The sequence below is a fragment of the Tenrec ecaudatus genome, chromosome 3 (assembly GCF_050624435.1).
Source record: "Tenrec ecaudatus isolate mTenEca1 chromosome 3, mTenEca1.hap1, whole genome shotgun sequence".
Lineage (NCBI taxonomy): Eukaryota > Metazoa > Chordata > Mammalia > Afrosoricida > Tenrecidae > Tenrec > Tenrec ecaudatus.
The window spans coordinates 148,890,669-148,918,149 of NC_134532.1; the positions used below are offsets into that span (position 1 = coordinate 148,890,669).

General features: G+C 40.5%; 1 protein-coding gene and 1 pseudogene across 3 annotated transcripts in view; both read left to right on the top strand.

Annotated features, from left to right (window-relative positions):
- CDKL2 (cyclin dependent kinase like 2) overlaps positions 1 to 27,481 on the top strand; it is a 72,942-nt gene that overhangs the window by 38,897 nt on the left and 6,564 nt on the right. For 2 of the 3 annotated variants that reach the window (XM_075544194.1, XM_075544195.1), the window contains exons 7-13: positions 1,592 to 1,680; positions 7,363 to 7,498; positions 9,698 to 9,996; positions 10,959 to 11,052; positions 13,996 to 14,097; positions 17,388 to 17,517; positions 17,746 to 17,852. In XM_075544194.1, coding sequence (XP_075400309.1) covers positions 1,592 to 1,680; positions 7,363 to 7,498; positions 9,698 to 9,996; positions 10,959 to 11,052; positions 13,996 to 14,097; positions 17,388 to 17,517; positions 17,746 to 17,852 — 957 coding nt within the window. The remainder of the gene's footprint in view (positions 1 to 1,591; positions 1,681 to 7,362; positions 7,499 to 9,697; positions 9,997 to 10,958; positions 11,053 to 13,995; positions 14,098 to 17,387; positions 17,518 to 17,745; positions 17,853 to 27,481) is intronic. The other variant, XM_075544196.1, reaches the window with a different exon arrangement.
- On the top strand, positions 4,825 to 5,365 carry LOC142443609 (iron-sulfur cluster assembly 2 homolog, mitochondrial pseudogene; annotated as a pseudogene).

The window sequence follows — 27,481 nt, forward strand, 5'->3', positions numbered from 1 at the left end:
ACTCGAGCCCTTGATATCAGTTCTTCATTTCCTCCCCTCCCTCAGGAACCCTTGATTATTTATTTATTTTAAATAATTTTATTAGGGCCTCATACAACTCTTTTCACAATCCGTACATACATCATTTGTGTCCAGCACATTCGTACATATGTTGCCATCATTATTCTCAAAACACCTGCTTTCTACTTGAGCCCTTGGAATCAGCACCTCATTTTTCCCATCCCTCCCCCTGAATATTAATTGATAATTTATAAATAATTTTTATTTTATCCTATCTTACACCATCCGACATCTCCCTCACCCAGTTCTCCACTGTCCGTCCTCCAGGGGGGAGGTTACATGTAGACCTTGTGATCTGTTTCCCGTTTCTCCCTCACCCTTACTCCAGCTTCCCGATATAGCCACTCTCACCACTGTTCCTGAGGGGCTCATCTGTCCTGAATTCCCCGTATTTCCAGTTCCTATCTGTCTTAGCACATTTTTAATGCAGTTTTTGTGGTAAAATTAGGTGCCTCGGCTGATATTTGGGTTGGCTTATAATTGAGTATATACAGTAATATAGTATATTCATATTCTTACAGCTGTTGTCAGTCTGTTCCATCTAGTCCTGTGCCTGCCTCCTCAACTTTTTAGGGAGGAGTATTTTGAAGCAAATCCTTGATATTACATCACTTAATTTATAAATAACTCAATTCCTAATATAACTTAAAATTTTCAAATATATTTTATTGAATTCCTTCTTTTTAAACTGGCATTTACAGATTTCAATTAGAAGATGTTACATTAAAGTAAAAAAAAATAAAAGATCTCTGTAAAGTGCTGGACTGCTAGCCTTTAAGTCAATGGTTCCAACCCACCAGATAGAAGGAGAACGTTGAGGCTGTCTGCTCTCATAAAGATTTATAGCCTTAGAAACCCTACATAGAGTTGTTATCAGTAGGCATTGATGTAATGGCAGTGGTTTTTTTATGTAATGCTTGTAACACAGTAAGAATCACAGAATAAGTCCCTTTCTCATATTCTGCAGACTTTAAAAATTCATAGTAATTCATAATACCATAACACTGCTAATCAGTCTCAATTTCTTTTTATCGTTTGAATTGGGACCCATATGAAGTCTATAATTGCAATTGGTTGATAGGTCTTTTAAGAACCTTTTAATTTATAATCTCCTCTTCATAACTTTCATCTTATTATTTATTCGTTGAAGAAACTAAGGTGTTTGTCCCTTAGAATTTCCTACATAGTATAGTTTAATCTATTTCTCCATGCACTATATTTCTTATCAACGTACAGGGTACCTGGACTTTCATCAAAATCAGGTGTGATGAAAGACTGCTCCATAGGAGGTTTACATATTTCCACCTAGAGGTGCTGAATGTCTGATGGTCTGTATGCTTCGCATGTTAGCTGCCATTGATAGTCCTTGTCTAAATTTCTGCTTTCTTCCTTTTCAAGTAATACTCTGTTGCATTAATTTTTTTCTTTAGTAGATTATAAAAGTTACAATTCAATAAAGATAAAGTAGAATTTTCCAAAACCTGTAGGCAGCTTTTCTTTGATGTGAACTCTGTGTTCTTTGATTTTTCAGAAATGCTTGCATATTGACCCAGACAAAAGGCCCTTCTGTGCGGAGCTCCTGAACCATGACTTCTTTCATGTGGATGGGTTTGCTGAGAGGTATAGTACTGACCCATGTTTTCCAGGCCACATTAACCTAGGGTTAAAGTAAGGTCATCATAACAGTAACAAATATTCTTTCTTTTATTTGGTTCGCTCCTATCTTTGCAAGATTTCAAATGTTTGCCATCCTACTCCCATTCACCCTCAGCAGTGATACAAATCCTGGGGGTGCGTCCCTACATTCACTTAATTAGTGCTCCTGGTTTTCATGAAGCATTCACTTCATGCTTTCCGTCTGTCTCCCTGTGGTGACAGCCACTACGCTGGTCACTGATTCTGTGTTGGGATCAGCTGTGTGATGCCAGCCTCCTGGGTGCTGATGTTTTTGCCAAGGTGCCATCTGTGCTGGGAACTCATACTATGTTCAGTCCTGCGATCCAGCTGACACCGCTGATATGCTGGGGACCTTGATGTGCCAAACAGTGGGTGCCCGAGCTGCTGGCATGGTCTCTTCTGCTGCTCCAGCTGCTGGCAGCAGTACCTCTGGCAGCTTGCATTTTCAATGTCCTGAGGCTTCTTATTTTCCATCTTCCCATAATGCTCCCTTTCTGATGTGTAAAACTCGGGCCAGAAACTGGAGCAGACTAGGTGAAAGATTTTGTGTTATATCCAGACTATCTCCTGTCTAATTTTAGGTAATTTTATCTAGATCAGACTTGCTTATTGTGCATCACTTCTTGGAAGTTGAATTATTTCCCAGATGGCTGCTGAAAACCTTAGGTAAACAAGGTCTTGAAGGACAGCTATGAGCTGGAATTTAGTTCAGTGTTTTTCCAAATGAAAGTAACTCTTTTAAAGGAAGAGGAATTCTTGAGTACTCTTTATTTGAGGTACTTAAGAGACATAGTTTAACGACATATTTTATCCTTTAGAAATGTTTTTCAATTGTAATTTATTGCCCCAAAAGATACACCTTAAAACCAATGACATAAAATAAAATAAAAACACAAACACAAAAATAAGATAATTTTACAGGGCTCATTTATGTAGTGGAAGGTCAGAGCTGGTCAAATACTTGAGAGAAAATAACCTCATCTTATCTGACTCATAGAAGTGGACTTCCTATCTGCTACAGTAGTCCTAAAGGGCTGCTAACTGGAAGGTTGATGGTTTAAATCCATCTGTCATTCCAAAAGAGCCAGATGACACAGTCTGCTTTTGCAAGGGTCCTTCCGGGTTGCTATGACTCAGAACCAACTTGCCCATAGTGGGTACAGTAGCACTATAGTCAGAGTCATTTAAAGCTATCGCAAGTGCTGCCTTTATCTTTTATCAATGAATCTAGAGCAGGCAACTGGAAGTAGTAGATGCTCAGCAAATATTTATCCTGCTCTTTCCTCTCAGGCAAAGAACCTTGCTATATGGACTATATTTTACCTTATATGATTTTTGGAATGAAAATCAGTCCTGATTGATGAATTGAAAGAAATACCAATAAATCTTATCTGAAAATTTCTAGTGCTAATACTATTATATGTCAGTGCCTTTTTTTAAAACATCAAAATAATATAATGTAGTGAATCTCTGCCTGTATATGTAGCACAGCTATTTCTAAACATGTAGACAATGTTTACTCGAGGGACTGTGTTAGTTAAGATACTTTAGGAAGTTGACATCAAGTTAAATTTAGAATGCAAGAGATTTATTTAGAGAAATATGAATGATAAGGAAAGAGGGAGCAGGAGCAGGTACAGATAACAATGCACTTAGGACATTGGTGGAAAGATAGGAGAAGACTCAGGTTGTCTAGGGAAGGTTGTAGCCAAGCCTATGGACAGCTCCAGTGCAAAGATTGCCCATTATAAAAGCTCCATGGTGGACAAGAATGGCCTGCGCTCAGAGGTGTAACTGGTGTAACTGGGGGTGTGTATGGTCTTGGTATAACCACTGCTGTGGACCCTGAAAGTACATAGTTGTAAGCTGTTAACTAGCTGCGTTTTTTGGGTAGCAAGTTCTCTATTGAATGGAGAAAGCTGCATGGGTTCCCTCTGCCTTCCTTTCTGGGCCCTTTGCATATTTACCGCATCTCTTGGAGGACTGATAGTCTCAATCTAATGCCTCTGGAGAAGAAGAGTGATCTGAAAAAACTAGTTCATAATAAGGTATCATGTGCTTTTGTAAAAATGTGACTATAAGGAGAATATAGTTGACACACACAAAAGAATTAGATTTATATGGAAATATTATGAGTACTTATAGCAAACTGGGAGGGGAGATAATTGTGGATCAACAGAATGAATACCGAATGAATGTCTTTTACATCACACCACCTAGGTTACCCCATTTATGTGACAGGCTTACTCCGAGAATCATGATAGAAAGGGAAGAGAAAACAATGCTAATTGGGGTCATTACAGTCTTATACATCACCTTGTTCACACTGTCATAGAGAGCATCCCACCAAAACCCGCCATGGAGGAGCTGTAGAAGCACGTGGGAAGCCTGCTTAGTAGAACTAACAACATTTATTAAGTTGAGAGAAATATCAGTGAATATATCTGGAAGTTTCTACAGTTAATATGGCTTTATTTCATCTTCCATTTTAATGTCAAAATAATGCAGGTATAAGTAATCACTATATACACACACACACGAGGGGGTACCCCCCCTAAAAATCCCAGAATTTTTATTTCAAAGCTATATTTTTAAATTTGAAAAACAGCCATATCACCATCAAAGTACTCTCCATGACACGTAATACATTTTGATGTCAATTCTGCAGTTCCATACTTGGAAATATTTTTCAAACTCATCTGTTGGGATAGCTCCCTCATTTTTTTCTTCACCTCTTCTGTATCATCAATCACTGCCCTTTCATGTCCCTCTGCATTTGTAGAAACAAAAAGAAGTCTCATGGAATGAGGAGGTCATGTGATTCAGGTGCGTGGGGCAAGAGAGGCATGCTATTTTTTTGCCCGAAACTGGCGCACTGAGAGGGCTGCGTGAGCAGGTGCAATGTCGTGCTGGCAGAACCAGTCCCATTTCCACAGAGCAGACCTGTTTTGGTCCCACACTGCTGTGCAATCTTTTCAGAACCTCTAAATAGAAAGCTTGATTAACAGTCTAACCTGGTGGAGTGAACTCCAAATGCACTATCCTCTTCACATAAAAAACAAACAAAGCGGGGGTTTGCGAAGAAAGATGGCGGCCGCCTGGGGGTTATCCCTGGCGGCCGCTGCCCTGAGAGAGGTCACTCGCTGGCCGAGGTACAGGCTCCCCGCGGCCTTCCCCTGGCCTTAGGTGCGTCGGGAAACGTCGTTCTCCAGCCCCCAGGCCAATGAGTGGCACATCCACCTCACCGACAGCTGTGTCCAGAGGCTTTTGGAAATCACCGAAGGGCCGGAATTCCTCAGACTGCAGGTGGAGGGAGGAGGATGCTCCGGATTCCAATACAAATTTTCACTGGATACAGTTGTCAACCCGGACGATAGGGTGTTTGAACAGGGTGGGGCAAGAGTGGTGGTTGACTCTGATAGCCTGGCCTTCGTCAAACGGGCCCAGGTGGATTTCAGCCAAGAACTTATCCGAAGCTCCTTTCAAGTGGTGAACAATCCCCAAGCACAGCAAGGCTGCTCCTGTGGGTCCTCGTTCTCCGTCAAAGTCTGAGGTGAGGAGGAGGGACCCAGACATGGCCACCGCTTCAACCACCTGGAGGAACCTGGCATTCATAGGACCCTCACGGTCTGTCTCCTAATCATGGTCCTTTCTCAGACTTCCCTCAGCCCACCAGTGCAATGTTCTGTCACTCCAGTTTTCAAAATGTGAAATTTGTACTCCTAATTCCATCCCAGCCCCCGGCCCCCAGCCCTTCATTTCTAAGTTCCTGTCTCTAGAGCTGTCTCTTCAGATTGAATCACTGGTGGAAACCCAGTATAATGTACAGAGCCTCCCAGGCTCCAAAATTTGGAGTTACTGTTCTGGCCTTCAGAGCTGCTTGTACATATGTGGACTGCTATGTATTATATAAAAGCTATCTTTAGAAAGGAAAAAAAAACAAAAACAAAAACAAAACAAAGCATCATCTTGATCTTTGATTTCACTTGATGAGCTTTTTTTGGGGGTGAAGTGACAATGGCCTCTTCCACTGGCTTGATTGATGCTTGGTTTTGGGATGGTTAGAATGGCACCATGTCTCATCATCAGGAATGACCTTGGAGAAAAGTCTGGGTCACTTTGGAATTGTTCTTTCAAAGCACGGCATGTTTCCAGTTGAAGTTCTTTTTGCTGGTCAGTCAGAACTGAAGGCACAAATGTTGCAGCGGCCCTTCGCATTCCCAAATCTTTTGTTAGAATTTGCCAAACTGAGCTTCAAGATAGTCAGATGACTTCCCCATCTCTTCAGTGGTTCATCGTTGGTCTTTGCGCATAGGTGCAGAAATTTTGTCTATATATATATATATATATATATATATATATATATATATATATATATATATATATATATATATATATATCTTTTTTGGGGGGTTAGGGAAGTTGCAGATGTCCAGAATGAGAATTGTCATTATTAATCAACATTTCACCTTTTTTGAAATGATAAAAACACTTGAGTTTTCCCCGTAGCGCTGTCCTTGTAAGCTGTGTTCAACATCACAACAGATTCTGTGGCATATTTCCCAAGCAGGAAACAAAATTTCACAGCTGTGGTTCTCTCAAATTGGCATCACAAAAAAAACGAGGTTTGAGCAAAACTGCTTTTATGAAAAAATTCACTGTGACTAGAGAGAACCTTCTCTGACTATACCACTGGGTGTACTAACTCGGAGTGAACTGCTGGATGCTAGCCTAGCAGGAAAAATGTGTACTAAGAAATCTTAGCCCAGTGGAGATTTTTACCGTTTTTTTTTTTTGGGGGGGGTACTCCCTGGTATATAGTACCACTATCCTTAAGCAAAAAGAGACTTGGTGAGGTAGAGGGTCAGTTACATGATAGGCTGCTCACAGCAAGCTCAATAGTTCAAACTCACCAGTCTCTTTCTGCACCCCTAACAATTTACACCCTCAGAAACCCACACAGTTGGACAGTTCTACTGTGTCCTGTAGGGTCGCCTTGTGTTGCAGTCAACTTGATGGCAGTGACTTTGTTTGTTGTAGTGGTTCTTAACTGTGGGCAGACTGAGGACTGTGGTGAACCGCTCTGATATGCATGGCGTGAGCGAGTTTGGAGACAGCAGTGAGAAGAAAAATTAGAGAAAGCTTTACATTATACCTTTGCTGCTCCCTTGCACTGCTTGGGGACAATCCTGCCTGTACCCTTCACTACAGATATAGTAAGCACCAACTCTGGAAACTGGTTTTTGCAGATTCTTATCAAAGCAGCACAAAAGAAAATACTGGGAGAGGCAGTAAACCCAGGTGCCCATGGGCATTGCCCTCTTCCTTCCCTCTTTTTACAGCCTAAAGAGACAAGCAGTGCTTTCAGACTAAGGAAAGAATAGCTTTGACCTTATAACCCCACAAAAAGCTCTCAGGGGCCACTCTATGGGGACTGGCCAGGATTTTGCTCATTTAAAATTATATAGTGTAGTTGAAAAACTCAGTTTTCACTTTGATTTTTTCAATAGGTTTATTGATATAAAATACATAAATTCAGTTTTAAAAACTAACATCTTTAATATAATTTTTTTCTAGTAATCTGTCTCATACAACTTGTTTATTAACACGTATTTTTTAATGTAGGTTTTCTCAGGAACTACAATTAAAAGTACAGAAAGATGGGAGAAATATTTCTTTATCTAAAAGATCCCAACATAGGAAGAAGGACAAGGAAAAAGATGATTCCCTAGGGGAAGAAAGAAGAACACTTACGGTGCAGGTAAACATCTCTGCCTTAAACATTGTTTTAAGCTAACTTACCGAATTGTCCTTTTAGGAACCCTAGAGGCGAGATGGGTTACACGTTGGGATTACTAAAGATACGATCAGCTGTTCAATTTCACTCGCTGTTCCTCGGGTGAAAGTGAGACTTTCTATTCCCATAAAAAATTACAGGCTTGGAAACCCACAGGGGTAGTTCTAGTCTGTCCGATAGGCTCACAATGAGTAGGAATAGACTAAATGGGCTTCAATTTGGGAATTATCCTTTAAGGAGCCTTGGTGACGCAGTTTGTTAAGCATGGGCTACTAACCATAAGGTTGACAATTCAAACCCACCAGGCACAACTTGGGAGAAAAATGAGACTGTCTGCCCCCATAATGATGTGTAGTCTCAGAAGCCCTAAGGAGAAGTCCTACGCTGTCTCACAGGTGGTTCTCAGTCAAGATTGATTTGATGGGTTTGAATTACCCCCTTTTTTTTTTTTTTTAGTTACCCTTTTTGGGTAAGTTTTTTGAGTGGTGAGCAAGTTGTTAACCTTTAACTTTGTTATGAAAAAGTATCTTTACTAGAAATTTCATATTTTAAATCCTAACTTGAAATGCATTCAGTGCTTACTGTACAATAAGATTTTTCAGGAAATCACATTCATCTAGGGATAACTACATATATGGTCATATTTGCACACATATATATGGACACAAAAATATACACATGCTTTCTTCCTTGAAACCATGAGAGAAAAATATTATTTCATGATTTTAAATAAAATATTTTAAAATTAAGAATTAGATAAAATTAGAATTAGAAACAAATTTAATTTATTTTAAATTTACTTTTCCTGCTAAGTTATCTAAGATCTGTTCTTGATAAGGCCTATCAAATCTACTACACACATATGCCCATTTTCTTTATTCCCTGGCTGAATATGTAAGAAGAAAAGTATGCATCTTTTTTTCCCCTCAAGTAGTCATTCTTGGTTACTCTGTTTCCCTGCCCCCTCAGGTGGGAATGTATACAAGTATAAAACATAAGTATGCTACTAGGTTTCTAGTCATACATGTATGAGTGTATTCCAAACACAATGTGTTTCAGCCTGTCTCTGTGATTAGTAGATGGGTGCAGATTAAGTTCCTCCGTAATATACTTCTCAGAGTCTCATTAGGATGCCTTCAACAAAAGGTCCAATTCAAACAGTAGCTTCTGAGATCTGCTGGCCTACTTACATTCAAGGTTATGACAGCTGTTTTGGAGATTCCCTCGGAGTAATTGTGACAGGCCATTCTGAAGAATACAAGGCAAACATGAAGGCATATTCCATTTAAATGGAATACTGCATTGGTAAGAAAAGTGCCAGGAAATTGCACTGAGGAACTTTTCCCATGATGCATGATGGGAAGTGAGCTGGCACTCATTCTTCAAGGGTAGCAAGGGTGTCCAAGGAGAACCTCATCGGGAAACCTTACTGCATTAACCCTACAGCCCTGATCTTGCCCCTTCAGACTTTGTTTTGTTCCTAGAACTCAAACGACATTGAAAAGGAATGTGATTTGAGCTCCCTGAGGATGCCACAGCCACTCCTAGAAAGACGGTGTAAATGAAAGACCACAGAATTTGGTGGGAAAGGGTTAGAGACATGGAAACACTTGTCAGAAGTGTATAGACCAGAGATTCTCCACCTTCCTAATCTCACGGCCCTTTCTTACAGTCCCACATGTTGTGGTGACTCCCCCCAACCATACAATTATTTTTGTTGCTACTTCATAACAGTAATTTTGCTACTGTTATAAATCAGGCAACCGCTGTGAAAGGGTCCTTCGACCCCCCCCCCCCAAGTGGTCACGACCCACAGGTTGAGAACTGCTGGTATAGACCTAGGTGGTGGATATATTGGAAAACAATAGCTTTATATTAATTATTTTTGTTCCTTTGACTTGTAGCAATGCTTTTTGACATGTATATGTGTGTATAGTGCTAGAGTAGATATGACTTATATCGCCATTCTTTTTGCATTTTCATAGTAAATGTCTGCCCAAGAATTGCAGGATTAATTTTAGTTCCTTAGAGAGACTCATGAAAACAGGGCACAACAGGTGTTACCTATGGAACTCTGATCTAGTTGACCAGGACTTTGTAAGAAGAGGTGATTTTTTTCATTCTTACACACTTAACCTTATTAATATTTTTGTTAATCATTAGGATACCAATACTGATCCCAAAATTAAGGATTCTAAAGTATTTAAAATAAAAGGGTCCAAAACGGATGGAGACAAAGTTGAAAAAGGCACTCGAGGGTCAAATGTCAGCTGTCTCCATGAGAGTGGGACAAGCCACATCAAAGCAGTGCCTTCGACAAGCCTCAGAGACTGCAGCAATGGCAGTGTGGATCACCCAAGGAACCCAGGCATGGCCATCCCTCCACTTACGCACAATCTTTCTACCATGGCTTCTGATGTTAACTCTGGAATGGGAACTATCCCAGGAGTACAGAATTACAGGTATGAATTAGCAAAGTAAGAGAAAACTAAACAAAAAACACATCTGCTTAAAATGTATCTGCAGCTTGCTAGTGTTTGTCAGTTCAGCCACTTAAACTCAGGTTTCATTCAGGTCAGATTGCTCTTTGAAGAGATTTTTTTGGCCTACATGATGATAATTATTAGCATTAAAGTGAAAAAAAGAAAGATGCACTTGAACCTGCCACGAATTTAGGGCTATCTTGTTTAAAGTAATCTATAGCGATTTTGTTTAATGGGCTATCATAATAAAGACATCATTGAGTTTTGTGGCTCTGCTGCTGCATAGTGAGGCTGTGAGCTTTTAGTGGGACAAAGAAGTACATGGGAAGCTGGTTTGCTGAACTAGAGAATGTATTTAGTAAGAGGAGTCCATGTTGTAGGTGCCGTCCAGTCCGTTTCGACTCAGAAGGACCCTATGTGCAGCAGAGTGAAGCATTTCCAAGCCGGTGCCGTGTGCACAGATGTGATGTTGGAACCCGTCGGTGTGGTCACTGTCTCAGTCCTTCTTGTTACGGCCTTCCGCCTTTCCGGCTGGCCCTCACTGTACAAAGTATGATATTTCTAGGTAGTGCAAATAGTTAATGCACTTGACTGCTAGCCAAAAGGTTTGAATCCACCAAGAGGTACTTATAAAGAAAAACCCAAAAATATTTTGGAAAAAAAATCAGCCTTTGGAAGCCCTGTGGAGTGCTGTTCTACTCTGATGTACATGGGTCACCATGAGCGGGGATTGACTCATAGTAAGTGAGTAACAGTTGAGGGCAGAAGGGCAGGCATGAAGGCAATGGTACAGGGCAGAATGTGTCACCAGATCCCCGTGCATTATATGTTGGAGAATAGGTAGTGTGTTCTCATCATATTTTAAGGCACTTGATAATGTGTCTTTTGATTTTGTGCTTGAAAAAATAATCATTGTTGACTTTAACATAATTTTTTAACAGAGTGGATGAGAAAACCAAGAAATATTACATTCCATTTGTTAAACCAAGTAAACATTCTCCATCAGGCGTTTTTAACATTAACGTGGCCACATCAGTAAGTGATTTTTGTGTGGGGTGGGGTGGGGTGGGGAGTGCATGTTTGTATTTTATAATCCTGGTTTGTTTTGGAAGATGAGTTGATCAGCAGGTTTTCCCAAGTAGCTGGCTCAGTGCCGTTTTGCTGGAATTCATGTCAGCTGCTTTAGGTATTGCATAATCAAGGCTGGGTGGTAATTCTAGATCCTGCTTCTGTTGCTCCTGCCTTAGAAGAGACAAGCCAGAAAGAGGGAACGAGTCAGTGAGGAAACGACCCACTGGAGTCTTTGAGAGATGAATAAATACATTGTCAAAAACATCTATGAATTTTACTATTCAATTTTTGGGTGACAAATATACAAATCTGATAGTTTGAATGAGCTATTTTATTTTGAAAAATATTTTTCAACTAATTATTTTGTAGCTGATTTTGAGCCCCAAGCCCAAGCATTTGTTCTGTTAAAAGAGCAAACAGAAACATGCTGTAAGACTCTTTAGGAGTCTCTCTGGGAGGTAGAAAGACACAATGCAAGGCCTTTTCAATGGCTCGGTGTCCTTTGTTAGGTCACTCCCATATTCTGAGAGAGAACCGAAAATAAGCTGGATTGGCAGAGAGAGAGCGAAATCTCTCCTGAGAGATTTATTTGCCTGTCATTTGGGCATTGTGTACTTGGAGGACAATTTGTAAAGTTTTCAAGTTTTAGTTAAATAAATGGAGTTCAATATAAAATTATTACTTTGAGGGATTTTGCTTCATCATATAATTGCAGATTGTCAAACACCAGACAGCAGTACCTGCTGGTGGTACTTTCTTACCACTCACTGTCTAGGGATATGCACGTTTAAGCAGAACAGGAGAGCTTGGGCAGGAAGTACTGTGTCAGAACTTGAAAGACAATGTCAAATCTTAGTACTTCCACCAATCACACATTTATTATTGAGGGTAACAGGCGCTAGGTAAATTGTAAGTGGTTCCCAGTTCTGGAGTCATAAATATCTGCCATTGATGGAATGGGACAAACCTGATTTCTACCTATCCTGTGCCCTCGATTTCTTGGTCTCATTCTATGTCTTAGTCTCCTTTACTATATATGCAGACTGAGTTTGGTGGGAATAATTCCGGCAAGGCTAGGTTGACCTTAAACTGCCTCAAAGGGCACAGAAAGGAAAATGTAGAGGGAAAAGATGCTGAAGATCAGCAGAATATGTTACAAAGACTTCTTTCATGTGCTACAAATGCATTTATCAGGTATTTATATGGGAACATGTTTTTTTTTAATTCAGGTAGGATAGACCTAAAGTCGTATTTTGGCTCTCGTGGACTTGTTTTAATTTTTTTCAGCTTTATTCTGAACTTACCATATAAACAATTGATGATCTGTCCCACAGTCAGCCCTGGTCTGATTTTAGCTGCTGATATTGAGCTTCTCAGTTGTGTCTTCCCATATATATAGTCAGTTTGATTTCTGTGTATTTCATTTTGGGAAGGCCATGTGTATTGCTGAAAAAACTATTTGCTATGAACAAGTCATTGATTTGGCAAAATTCATGTGCTCTCCAGCTTCATTTCTATCAACAAGACCTTATTTCCCAACTACTATTTCTCCCTCTTTGTTTACAACTTTTGCATTCCAATCTCCAGTAATTATAATGCACCTTGATTGCATGTTTAATAAATTTCAGACTGAAGACATTGAAGACAAGGTGACCCTAATTGTATATGTTAAAATAGTAATTACTGATGATTTTTTCTCTCGATGGTTGTAGGAGTAAAACAAGTTCTTGGCTGAAATATGACCCCAAAAAAACTTGTTTGAAAAGTCTCCATAATGCTTCAGTAACAACCAAAAAAAGTCCATGAGTTAGGTGGGTCTTGGGCAGCTCCCCAACAAGTGCCTTCTTATCTTTTAGCCAGCACAACTCTAATGAATATGTGTCTGCCTCCCAGAAGAGAGCAGACTCTGTCTGCATTTACAGAGTTTACTCCTGTCATTCTGTTAGAGGAGCTAGTGTAATTAAAGTAGACTGTCAGTATTTTAAATTTATTTAATTAATTAAAATATTATAGAAAAATAATTGTCTCCCTTTAAACTATTCTTATTAGAGGGGGAAATAAAATAAAATACATGTAAAGGATATGTGAAAGTAGAAATAAGAGTATAATGAACCTGCCTTACTCTACCATCCAGGTTTAACAATGATCAACTTATGATCAGTTAGTTAATCTATACTCACATTTGCTAAGGCATCTACTCCACCCAGATATTTTAAACCAAAACATGGACATCATTTCAGATATAAAGAAAAGACTTTCTATTCACTATTCTATTATTACCAACTTTTAAACAGATTTATTGGTATATATTATTACCAAGTCTCAATTATTGAGGGCTTGAAGAGATTTAGAAGACTTTTTGCTCCCCCTTGTAGATTTTTTGTTTTGTTTTGCTTGGTTGTACATAGAGGGCAATTAGGTTGGAGACTCATTAACTTAGAAGGGTTTGGGGAGGTAAAGAATTGTGGGAGGCAGTCAGAGACAGGAGTAAAATAAAGCAGTGAACTAGAATGGTTTTTGAGAAGGAGCTAAGTTTGATGTCCAGGAAGACAGTATCATATGGCTCAGAGGGACCTAACAACACACACATAAGAAAAGGAGTAATGAAGTTACAATGTAAATGTCAGAAACAAATAGGAGGAGAGGTTCTATATAAGTCAAGATGAGCTGTTCAAAATTAAGGTTGATAACAGCAACTTTATGCGAAAGCTGGTTAAGTGTTGTAAGGCCTGATCTTGCTGATACTTATCTTTCACCTTTTGCTGCTTGCTAAGAATGAAGGTTGGCAGAGGGAACTGGGGAAATGCATAGTAACCAAGTTATCTACTTGTTAGGAATTCTCATCAATTTAATGTGGATGAGGTTTTAAACAAGTGGATGAAATAGTTTTGTGTTCTCTTCAACAAGTGGTGCTGGAAAAAATGGATATCTACCTGCAGAAAAAAGAAGCAAGACCCTTACCTCACTCCATGCACAAGAATAAACTCAAGGTGGATCACAGACCTTGAGGTAAAACCCCGAACTATTAGGGCCATCAATGAGGGAATTGGGACAAACCTGAGAACTTTAGTGCAGGGAAAACATAGACTATCAGAAATAGGGAAGGACACAAATACAGATGAGGCACAAATTGACAAGTGGGATATACTGAAGATAAAACACCTGTGCACATCGAAATAATTCACCAAGAGAGTAACAAGAGCCCACAGACTGGAAAAACATCTTTAGTAATCACACATCAGACAAAGGTCTTTTTAAATTCTATAGTGCTCTGCTACCTTACAAAACGAGAAAAACGGATTGTCCACTGAGGAGGTGGGCAAAGGACCTGAACAGAAGTTTCACAAGGGCAGAAATCTGAATGGCCAATAAACATATGAGAAAATATTCCTGATCATTAGCCATAAGAGAAATGCTAATTAAAACAATATGAGATACCATCTAACACCCTCAAAGTTAGCCCAATTCAAACAATCAGAAATTAACAAGTGTTGGAGGGGCTGTGGTGAGATAAGAATTCTCATCCACTGCTGGTGGACCTATAGGTATATACAGCTGTGATGGAAATTGACTTGGTGATATCTAAAACAGATAGAAATTGAGCTACCATACAACCCAGCAATCCCCCTACTGGGCATACACCCATAAGAGGCAAGAAACAAACAACAGCCAGACATCTGTGCTCCCATGTTCATCGCAGCACAGTTCACAATTGCAAGGAGTTGGAAACAACCCAAATTTCCACCAACAGACGAATGGATCAAAAAACGGTGGTACAGTGGAGTACTATGCATCCTTAAAAAGCAGTGATGAACGCATGAAGCACATCGCCGCATGGGAAGAACTGGAGGAAATTATGCTAAGCAAAGTAAGCCAAGAACGAAAGGATAAGTACATGAGTCCACTGAGGTAAGCTTAAAAATGTAAAAGGGGCCTAGGGAAAGCTACTGTATACATATATTCCTGGGGTGGTCCAGGTAATATGGCAGGGCCAGGCCCAATCCAGGGACACATATGGCAGCCAACTAAAAATGAGAGGAAAATGAAAAAAAAAGACATGGGTAGTGGGGGAACAGAGCACTAACCCACCCAATGGGAAGGTGTTGTTTATATCTCCATAGGAGAGGGTCAGAGGAACCAGACTTCAACCTGGTCCACCAAGATATGAATGCAACATACTGGCATGAAGCAGGGAATCAATAGAGAGGTCGGCGGGGCCGGTGCCAATCCCAACTACATGGACACCCCCCCCTCCCAGAAGAATGCACTACAGAGGACAGCACTGAACTACAGCTCAGGGAGAGGGGTGCACACAGGAGCAAATGAAGAGGGAAGGAAAGAGAGTGCAACACATGCTGACCCACCAAGCCCCAAGGACGGTATTCCTGCTCAGAGCACCCAATGCACAGAGAAGATTATAGGGCCAGCCCCATGACAAGATAAGAAGTTCCTCATTGAACCAGATAACTGCAAGGGACACACTGGACACACAGTGCAGGAAATGTGCCCCATCTGACCCCACCACACTGGAGTAAAACACTAAGGACGTGCAACAGAACAGCAGGGGAGCAAAGCAATGAAGTCCCCAGGGAATACCAAAAATAGACTTTGGGGTCAGGGCATGGCACCACATCAGACTCTGCCAGAAAACATGCCTAAATGTCAACAAACAGACCTGGGACTATTTTTAGACGTTTCTTATTTTGTCATTGGTTTCTTTTGTTGTTGTTTGGTTCTTTGGTTTTCTTTTGTTTTGTTTTGCTCTGCCTTGTTTTGTGCTTATTAATGTCTATCTAGATAAGATAGCAGGATAAACAATTTGGAGCAGAAAAAACTGGATATTTAGTTCAACGGTGTGGGGGAATGGGAGAGGGGAGGCGGGGAAAGGAAGTGGGTGTTAACAAACCCAGGGACAAAGGAACAACAAGAGATATAAAATCAATGGTGAGGAGGGCATAGGATGCCTGGTAGGGCTTAATCAAGGGTAATGTAACCAAGAGGAATTACTGAAACCTGAATGGAGGCTGAACATGATAGTGGGACAAGAGAAAAATAAAAGGAAATAGAGGAAAGAACTAGGAGGCAAAGGGCATTTATACAGGTCTAAATATAGGCATGTATATATGTAAATATATTTACACATATGATAGGGTAATAGATCTATTTAAATATATTTACATGTTAAGTATCAAGATAGCAGATGGACACTGGGCCTCTACTCAAGTACTCCCTCAACGCAAGAACATTTTGTTCTAATAACCCATGATGCTCACCTTCCCGACATGATCACTGCAGACAAAGTGGGTGCATAGCAAATGTGGTAAAGAAGGCTGATGGTGCCCGGCTACCAAAAGATACAGTGTCTGGGGTCTTAATGGCTTGAAGACAAACAAGCGGCTATCTAGCTGAAAAGCAACAAAGCCCACATGGACGAAGCACACCAGCTTGTGTGACCATGAGGTGTCAATGGGATCAGGTATCTGGCATCAAAGACCTAGAACAAAATATCATATCAATGTGAATGAGGGGGAGTTCAGAGTGGAGACCCAAAGCCCATCTCTAGACAATTGGACATCCCCTTACAGAAGGGTCACAAGGAAATGACAAGCCAGTTAGGGTGCAGTACAGTACTAATGAAACATACAACTTTCCTCTAGTTCTTTAATGCTTCCTTCCCCACACTATCATGACCCCAATTCTACCTTACAAATTGGGCTAGACTAGAACATGTACATGGGTACAGATATGAGCTGGAAACAGGGAATTCAGGACAGATAAACCCTTCAGGACCAATAATGAGAGTAGCGGTACCAGGAGGGTAAGGGTAAGGTTGGAGAAGAAAGGGGGAACCAATCACAATGATTTACATATAACCTTTTCCCTGGGGGGGGATGGACAACAGAAAAGTGGGTGAAGGTAGACATCAGTCATTGTAAGACATGGGAAAAAATTATCAAGGGTTTGGGACGGAGGGAGGGTGTGTGTGGGGTTGTGAAAAATAAAGAGTTGATACCAAGGGCTCAAATAGAAAGAAAATGTTTTGAAAATGATGATGGCAACAAATATACAAATGTGCTTGATAGATAGATGGATGGATGTACATACTATGATAAGAGATATATGAGCCTCTAATTAAATGACTTAAAAGTACTTTTATGTTTACAATGTTCTCCACGTTTTACATTATTCTAGGCCTTCAGTCTGACAAATTACAAGATTTGAGCATAGTAGTTACAAACAGGAAAGCCTAGCTTACCTTGAGGCTAATTAATTTGTGTTAACCATTCTGACATTCTTAGGTGACTAGTGAAAAGAGCCTCCTTCAGGCAAATAAGAAACGAAAAGAAAAAGAAGGGACCAAGACAGACGTCCGTTTGCCTGAGCTAAATTATAATCATCTTCCTGAACTAAGAGCCTTGGAAGGCATAGGTAACTTTATGATACTTTCACTTTTTTCAGCACTTTTGGTTTATATTACTTAAAATGTATACCAAATAAGCTAACAGAACATTAAAAATTAATAGGTAGTTTACATATTTAAGTGTGCAAACATGTACATGCATGTATAAGTGCATATTGAGAAATGAGGATTTAGAATATGAGTAACTAACAAAAATGTCTAATTTTTTCTCTGTGATTATGGTTATTTTTATCTAGCTCGAAATTCCAGGCTAATAAGGAAAGAGAACAAAATTCTTTCAGAATCACGAATTCCATCTCTGGCTGCTATTGACCTCTACACCCCCAGTGCTGCATTGCATCAGGTACAGACATACTCTTTGAAGGCTGAATAGAACTTAGGTCTCTCACATAAGTCCAAATTAAACCCTGTCATTGAGTTAATTCCAACATATAGTGACCCTACAGGACAGAGTAGAACTATTCCCCCCCCCCCTGTTTATTTACTTTTAAATCATTTTATTGGGGGCTCATACAACTCTTATCACAATCCATATATATATCAGTTGTGTAAAGCACATTTGTACATTCGTTGCTCTCATCATTCTCAAAACATTTGCTCTCCACTCCTCATTTTTGCCCCATCTCTCCCTGCTCCCTTCTCCCTCATGAACCCTTGATAATTTATAAATTATGACTGTCCGACATCTCCTTTCACCCACTTTTCTGTTGTCTGTCCCCAGGGAGGAGGTTAGATGTAGATACCTGTAATCGGTTCCCCCTTTCCACCCCACTCTCTTTCTACCCTCCCGGTATTGCCACTCTCAACACTGCTCCCGAAGGGGTGATCCATCCTGGATTCCCTGTGTTTCCAGTTCCTATCTGTAGCAGTGTACATCCTCTGGTCTAGCCAGATTTGTAAGGTAGAGTTGGGATCATGATAGTGGGGTGGTGGGGTAGGAAGCATTTAGGAACTAGAGGAAAGTTATATGTTTCATCGTTGCTACATCGCACCCTGACAGGCTTGTCTCCTCCCAGAGACCCTTCTGTAAGGGATGTCCAGTTGCCTACAGATGGGCTTCGGGTGCCCACTCCACCCTCCCCCTCATTCACAATGATATGATTTTTTTGTTTTGATGATGCCTGATACCTGATCCCTTTGACACCTCGTGATCACACAGGTTGGTGTGCTTCTTCCATGTGGGCTTTGTTGCTTCTGGAGCTAGATGACCGCTTGTTTACCTTCAATCTTTTAAGTCCCCAGACACTATATTTTTTGATAGCCGGGCACCATCAGCTTTCTTCACCACATTTGCTTATGTACCCATTTGTCTTCAGCGATTGTGTCGGGAAAGTGAGCATCATGCATTGCCAGTTTAATCGAACAAAGTGTTCTTGCATTGAGGGAGTACTTGAGTGGAGGCCCAATGTCCATCTGCTACCTTAATACTAGACCTATAGATATATGCACAAGATCTATTTCCCCATCCTCATATATAAATATATTTACATATGTACATGCCTCTTTTTAGACCTCTGTAAATGTCCTTTGCTTCCTAGCTTTTTCCTCTATTTCCTTTTACTTTCCTCTTGTCCCACTATCATCTCAGCCTTCATTCAGGTTTCAATAATTCCTCTCGGCTACATTACCCTTTTTCATGCCCTACCAGGCCTCCTACACCCTCCCCACCACCGATTTGGATCCCTTGTCCCTGGGTTTGTTAACACCACTTCCTTTCCCCCACTTCCCCATCTCCCATGTCCCTCCGGGAACTGTCGGTCCCGTTGTTTTCTCCTCCAGATTGTTCATCAAGTCTATCTTATTTAGACACACCTGTGGAAATAATAACATGCAAAAAACAAGACAGAGCAAAACCAAACAACAAAAGAAAACAAAAAACAATGACAAAAACAAAACATAATAAAGAACAACAACAACAAAAAAGAAAAGCTTGTAGTTAGTTCAAGGACTATTTTATGTTGGCCTTTAGGAGTGTTTTCCAGTCGAGTCTGATGGGGTGCCAAACCCTGGCCCCCCAAGTCTATTTTTGGCATGCCCTTGGGACTTCATTGCTCTGTTCCCCTTGCTGTTCTGTTGCACACCCTTAATGTTTTTCCTCGGTGTGGTGGGATCAGATCAGGCAGAATTTCCGCACTGTGTCTCCAGTGTTGTCCCCTGTAGGCCTATGGGTCAGTGAGGGATGTCTTGTCTCATAGTGGGGCTGGCCATATGGTCTCTGAGAACTGTCCTTTTGAATTTCTGAGCTATAAATCTGTACAGGAGCAGAGAGCCTTATCTTTCTCCCACTGAGTGCCCGATGGTTTCAAATTGCCGACTTTGCAGTTAGCAGCAGCCCAATGTGAAATTCACTGTGCCATCAGGGGCCCTTGGGCATCTCTCTAATGCTTTGTATTAAATTATTCTAGGGAGAGCTTGCTTTTAAGGGCTTGGTGGGTTTATTGGTGGGACCCATAAAATTTCACTTTATTCACTGCGTTCAGAATCTTTATTACATATATATTCATTTATATAAATATTTCCCAACTTGCAGAAGTCATTTTGAAGGTTTAAAAGTGTGTGTGTACATGCATATATACGTGAATGTAATTCTGTTAAGACCTGAATATTACTATATGTTTTGTGGTAGCTCGTTCACTACATTAACCCTAAAGCTCTACCCATCTTCAATTTATTTTTTTACATGCCTGTAGTTAGATAGTTTTCTGAAACTATCCATTTTTCCATGTTAAGCAAGATATTTTTTCTATATTTTCTCTTAACTCTTCGGAATATATATTTCTGCCACTTTTATATGTACAGCCATATCACTCTTTCACATTAAGAAAATTAGCAGATTTAAAAAATCTTCTTGAGCCTTTCACTACTAAGTACAAGCATTGAATATGGAGCACTAAACTTTTCCTTTATTTTTCCAAACAGATTACTCACCTTTTCTTGAGGCTCAGCAATTTTGTTTTGTAATTTAATTTTCCATCGTTGTTATTATAACATCTCCTTTTGTATAGCATCGTTCCTTCCTTATCCATGTGGATGCTTTTCTATTGTTATTTTCTCATCATTCTATAGTTCTGCAAACAAACTCTGCCACTGAGTCAGTTCCATCTCATAGTGACGCTACAGGACAGCATAGAACTGCTCCACAGCGTTTCCAAGCTGTAATCTTATGGACCCCACCCGCCTCATCTCTCCTGCAGAATAGCTGGTGGTACAGTTAGCTTAGTGGGTGCTTAATTCACCACACTACCAGGGCAGGACTACAAACAAGGAGATTCGTATTGTTGAAAATAGCAAAATCACAGTTGCCCAGAGGAAAGGGCTTATTAACTGTTACTATTTTATTTCATAGTGACCTTGAAGTACAGATTAGAACTGCCACTGTCAGTTTCTAAGACTAACTCTTTATGGGAGTAGAAAACCTGTTCTTTTTCCTACAAAGTGGCTGATAGTTTTGAACTGCTGATTTCGAAGTTAGGAGTCCAGCACGAAACCACCACATTACCAGGATTCCTATGAGTCAGAATCGACTCAGTGGCAGTGAGACATGATTGCTTTACTTATCCCTTTGCCAACAATTTCTGTAGCCATATTTCATCAAAACTGGACAAACTCTTGCATGATGATTAATCCACACATTCTACATTTAGGAGCTACTATTACTCACTACTATCGAGTAGATACCTACTCATGGTGATAGTATAGGACGGGGTAGACCTGCCCCCTGTGGGTTTCTGAGACTGGCGGCTCGTTACAGGAGCAGAAAGTCTCATTTTTCTCCTTCAGAGTGGCTGGAGTTTTCAAATGGCTTACCGTGTGGTTAGCAGCCCAGTGCATAACCATTGCACCACCAAGGCTCTGGTCTTTTAGGAACTGGAGGCTTAATAAACTGCTTGTATACTCCAGACTTTTAATTGGGACTTTACAGCTGTGCTATGATTCGCCTCCTTTGTATTTTATTATTTATTATCCTTGGATCACATAGGCTAGTGCTTCTTCCAGGTGGGCGTAGTTGACGCTTCTCTTAGATTGCTGCTTGTTTGAAGACAAGTCTTTAAGACCCCAGTCCCTTTTTGATAGCTGGGCACCATCTGATTTCTCCACCATGGTTTGCTGTAGCACCATATCTCCGCATATCTTAAACCGAAAGAACTCAAGAAAAAATTCAAGCCTTGGATTGCAATAATGAAAGAACTCAGGGGAAAAATACTGAATGATGCAGGAAGCATCCAAAGAAGATGGAAAGAATATAGAGTCACTGCACCAAAAGGAACTGATTGGCATTCAGTTATTTCAGGAAGAAACATGTGCAAGAATCAATGACACTGGAAGCATTAGCCAAAAACAAGGCTTCAGGAATTAATGAATGACAATTGAAATGTTTCAACCAGCTGGTGAAGCACTGGAAGCACTCACTTGTCTATGCCAAGCCATTTGGAAAACAGCTGAGAGGGATCCTTATTTTTTTCCATTTCAAAGAAAGGTGACCAAACAGAATGCTCGAATTACAGAATAATAACATTGATATCACAAGCAAGTAAATTTTTGCCGAAGATCAACAATGGTTGCAGAGTACATTGAAAGGTTGCTGTCAGGTTGAGGGAGGATTCAGAAGAGATATGGAACAGTGGGCATCCATAGCGTCTGGAAACTGGTTGTTCACATTTTAAGCTCTAATACCATTCCTCCTTCAGATTTGGATTTTATTACTGTATATATTTGTATATAAGCCAAATTGTTTTTTAAAAATACTTTTATTGGGGACTCTTACACCTCTTATCAAAATCCATATATTCCTCCAGTGTGTCAATCATATTTGCATATATGCCACCATCATCATTTTCAAAGCATTCTCTTCCCACTTGAGCCCCTGATGTCGGCTCCCCATTTCCTCCCCCTCCCTCCCTTCTCGCCCTCCCTCCCTCACAAACCCTTGATAAGTTATAGATTATTTTTTCCATATCTTCTATCATCCTCCGTTGTCTCTCACCTACTTTTCCATTATTCATCCCCCTGGGAGGGGGTTCTGGTTGATTTGGATTCCCCCTATCTCCCCCCACCCTCCCCTAATCCTCCTGGTATCTCTACTCTCATTGTTGTCCCTGGGGGTTCATCTATTCTGGATTCCGGCGTTGCGGGACTCTTATCTGTAGCAGTGTGCATGTTCTGGTCTAATCTGATTCGTAAAGTAGGATTGAGGTCATGAGAGTTGGGTGAAGGAAGCAATCAAAGAGCTAGAAGAAAGTTGTGTGCTTCAATAAGCCCACATGGAAGAAGCACACCGGCCAGTGCGATCACGAGGTGCCCAAGGGACCAGGTATAAGGCACCATGCCAAAAAAAAAAAAAAGATATAAGTGTGTGTATGCATGTGTATATATGTGTATATGTATATATGTATGTATATATATGTATATATAGATATATTAAATGAAGGGGGAAGTGCAGAGTGGAGACCCAAGGCCCAAGTGTCGACCAATGGAGATCCCCTCATAGAGGGGTTTAGGAGAGGAGATGGGTTAATTAGGGTGTGAGGTAGTATCGATGAAGAACACAGCTTTCCCCCGGATCCTGGATGCTTCCTCCCCCCAACTACCATGATCCGAATTCTACCTTGCAGGGCTGGATAGGACGGAGGCTGTACACTGGTGCATATGAGGGTTGGAGGTACAGGGAATCCAGAGTGGATGATGCCTTCGGGACCAGGGGTGTGGGGGACGATGCTGGGAGAGTGGAGGGTGAGTGGGTTGGAAAGGGGGAACTGATTACAAGGATCCACATGTGACCTCTTCCCTGGGAGAGGGACAGCAGAGAAGGGGGGAAGGGAGACTCCGGATAGGACAAGATATGACAAAACAATGATGTATAAATTACCAAGGGCATATGAGGGAGGGGGGAATGGGGAGGGAGGGGGGGAAAAAAAGAGGACCTGATGCAAGGGGCTTAAGTGGAGAGCAAATGCCTTGAGAATGATTGGGGCAGGGAATGTATGGATGTGCTTTATACAATTGATGTATGTATATGTATGGATTGTGGTAAGAGTTGTATGAGTCCCTAATAAAATGTAAAAGAAGAAAAGAGAAAAAAAAAAAAGTTGTGTGCTTCATCGGTGCTATACTGTACCCTAAGCTGAGATTTTCAGCACATTTTTAATGCAGTTTTTGTGGTAAAATTTGGTGCCTTGGTTGATATTTGGGTCAGCTTATATTCGAGTATATAGGGTATTTACGATCTTTGGATCATACAGACTGATGAGCTTCTTCCATGTGGAGTTACTTGACACTTTTTACCTTCTTTTGAATGGAATATTTTTAGTATTGGCTTTTTAGAAATCTCTCTTTTTAATGATTGCTCTAGGAATTATAGTATGTATACTTAATCTTTTGTAGTCTAATTATAATTAGTATCATCCCATTTAATATTAAATATAGAGACTTTGTGAGCCTATTTCCCTTTCCCCCAATCTTATTTTTTGTTAAAGTGATCATGTACACTACATCTCCACACACTGGATATCCTACCACAGTACATCATGTTTTTACTTTAAATGATCTTAAATATTTTAAATCATTTATGAAAACCTAGGTCTTTATATTTACCTAGCTACTTACCATTTGTGTTATTATTTCTTTTCTAAAGATTTGAATGTTTCACTGGTTACATTTTTCTTCCATCTGGGAAACTTTCGTTAGACCTTCTTCCATAGTAGGCTTAATAGTAATAACTTCTCTTTGTTATTTTTATTTTGAGAATGATTTTATTTTGCCACACTTTGAGTTAGTTGTTTGTTTCCAGCACTGTAATCTCTGATTTCTGTGGGAAAATTATTAGGCATTTGAATAGTTAATCCCTGTTTCATTTTTGTCTAGCTACATTCAAAATTTAACCTTTTAGTGTTTTTATTAGTTTGAGTATGATGTGGCTAGCCAAAATTTTCTTTGAACTTGTGTTGGGTTTGTTGAGATTCTTGAATCTGTAATTTAAATCTTCTGTCAAACTTGGGAACTTTGGTCATTGTTTCTTCAAATACTTGTTTACTGCAGTACCTTTGTGATCTTCTGAAAATTCAATGATAGACATTTGAGCACTTGAAGCACTTTCCTAAAGGCTTCTCAGGTTCTGTTAACTTTTTGTTAAATTTTTTCCTCTATTCTTCAGATTAGGCAATTTATATTGATGTATTATTTTCAAGTTTTCTGTACTATGTCTATTCTGCCATTAAGCCCATCTAGTTTTCTGGATTTCAGATACTATATATTTTTAGTTCTTAATTTATTATTTTTTTAAGTTTCTGTTTTCTTTATTTTATGTAACATAATATGACTGCTTTAAAAATCTTCGTACGATGGTTGTAATGTCTGGGCCGTAGTAGGATTGATATTTGTGATTATCTTTTCCTGTTGGAATTGGTCACACTTTCCCAGATTTTTTTTAATCTAGTAATTTTGGATGCTATTGTGAACATTTCGTTGTATAGCCTCTGGGCTCCCAATCCTCTAAGGAATGTTTCAGAAGGCAGCCACCCAAGTTGTTGATACACTCTAAGTTCTGCCTTACTGTCTTTGAGAGGTGGTTTATTCATTTATTTTTATTTCAATAAATCATTTTATTGGGGACTCTTACAGCTCTTATAACAATCCATACATCCATTGTATCAAGCACATTTGTACATTTGCTGCCATCATCATTTCCAAAACATTTTCTTTCTACTTGAGTCCTTGGTATCAGCTCCTCTTTCCCCCCTCCCTCCCCTAGCCTCCCACCTTTGTTAACCCTTGATAACATAAATTCTTTTTTTTTTTTTGACAAACCCTTGTGTCGAGGCATAAATTCTTTTTATTTTCATATTTTACACCATCCATTGTCTCCCTGCACCCACGTTCCTGTTGTTCGTTCCCCGGGGCCGGGTGTTGGTATTGTACAGTGATCATTGAGATCAGATCTCCCTTTCTCCCCCTTTTCCCCCTACCTTCCCCCTCCCGTCATGGTATTGCTACTCCCATTATTGGTCCTGAGGGGCTTATCTGTCCTGGAATCCATGTGTCAAGAGCTCTTATCTCTACCAGTGTGCATGCTCCGGTCTAGCCAGATTGGTAAGGTAGAACTGAGGTCATGATAGTGGTGGGGAGGAAACATTAAAGAACTAGGGGAAAGTTATGTGTTTCATCGGTGCTACGCTGCACCCCGGCTGGCTTATCCCTTCTTTGTGACCCTTCTGTGAGGGGATGACCAATTGTCTACAGTTTGGCTTTTCGTCTCCACTCTGACCCCTCTCATTCGCATCAAAATGATTGTTTGCTCTGGGTCTTCTGATGCCTGATAACCTGATCCCCTTTGCACCTTGTGATCACATGGGTTAGTGTGCTTCTTCCATGTGGGCTTTGCTGCTTAACTTCAAGCTTGTAAGACCCAGTTGCTATATCTTGTCATAGACAGGAGCCATCAGGTTTCTTTACCACATTAGCTTACGCACCTATTCTGTCTTCAGTGCTCATGTCAGGAAGGTGAGCATCACAGAATGCTAGGTTATTAGAACAAAGTGTTCTTGCATTGGACTTGAGTCAAGACCCAGTGTTCGTCTGCTACCTTAATACTTAACCTAAACTATATGTACATAGACCTATATCCCTATCTTTATATGTTAATATATTTACATATGTACATGCTTATGTTTATGCCTCTATAAATGTCTTTTGCTTCCTAGTTCTTTCCTCTGTTTCCTTTTACTTTCCTCCTGTCCCACTATCATGTTTGACCTTTATTCGGCTCTCTCTACTTTCTGTTGGCTACATTGCACCAGATCGAACCCTATCATGCATTCTATACCCTCCTTGCCATTCATTTTAAATCTCTTATTATTTTCTTGTTCCTGGGTTTGTTGGCTCCTCCCTCTCCCCCCCTACTCCTCTCCCCTGTTCCCCGCCGAAACCGTTGGTCCCACTGTTTTCTCCTCAGAATTGTTTATCCTGCCTATCTTATATAGATCGACATGAGAAAAACAAAACAAAACAAAAACCGGCCTATGAATAGTTCCAGGTCTGTCTGCTAACCCTTATGAATGTCTTCCAATTGGGCTTGATGCAGTGCCAAGCCCTGCCCCTGGAGTCTGAAGTCTATTTTCTGAATTCCTGGGAGACTTTGTTGCTTTGCTCCCCTTGCTGCTCTGTTGTGCTCTCTTCATGTTATACCCTAGTGTGTGTGTGTGTGGGGGGGGGGGTGTCAGATTGGGCACAATTCCTGCACTGTGTCTCTGGTGCTTCCCACCTCCCACACTCTGCCCTCCCTCCCCCTCGCACAGTGCCGTGGGTCAGTAAGGGGAAGTTGTGTCTCTTGATGAGGCCAACCCTACGGTCCTCTCTGTGCATTAGCTGCTCTGAGCGGGAATGTTCTCCTTGAAGCTTGGTGGGCCAGGATGCTGTCTACTGTCTCTCTCTTTCCCTCTTAATTTGCTCCCTGTGTAGTCTGGATAGACCTGCCACTCTCCCCGGGCTGGAGCTTCCGTGTTGTCCAAAGAGATGGTTTAAATCTCAGTTCCCCAGTGTTTACCATGCTAGTTTTGATCTGTCTGAGGCATGCATAATTCAGGAATTAGACTAAGACTTCAGTGGATTCACAGATAGAATTAAAACATTCCCCTTTGCTGTTATCTCTTTCTGCCAGGATTTTCCCCATACTTTTTACCCTGTAACAGTGGTTTTCAACCTTCCTAATGCCGTGGCCCTTTCATCCAGTTCCTCATGTTGTGGTGGCCCTCCAACCATAAAATTATTTTCGTTGCTACTTAATAACTTTAATTTTGATGCTGTTATGAATTGGGTGACTCACAGGCTGAGAACCGCTGCTCTATAGGAACCCCCTGTTTTGGTTGCTATGGCTAGAAAAGTGGTGTTCCTCTCATAGTTTTAACCACTTAAACTTTCTGCCATTCTGTAACTAGAGTCTGTCCTTAAGGCAATGCCTTAGGAATAAAGAGCAAACAA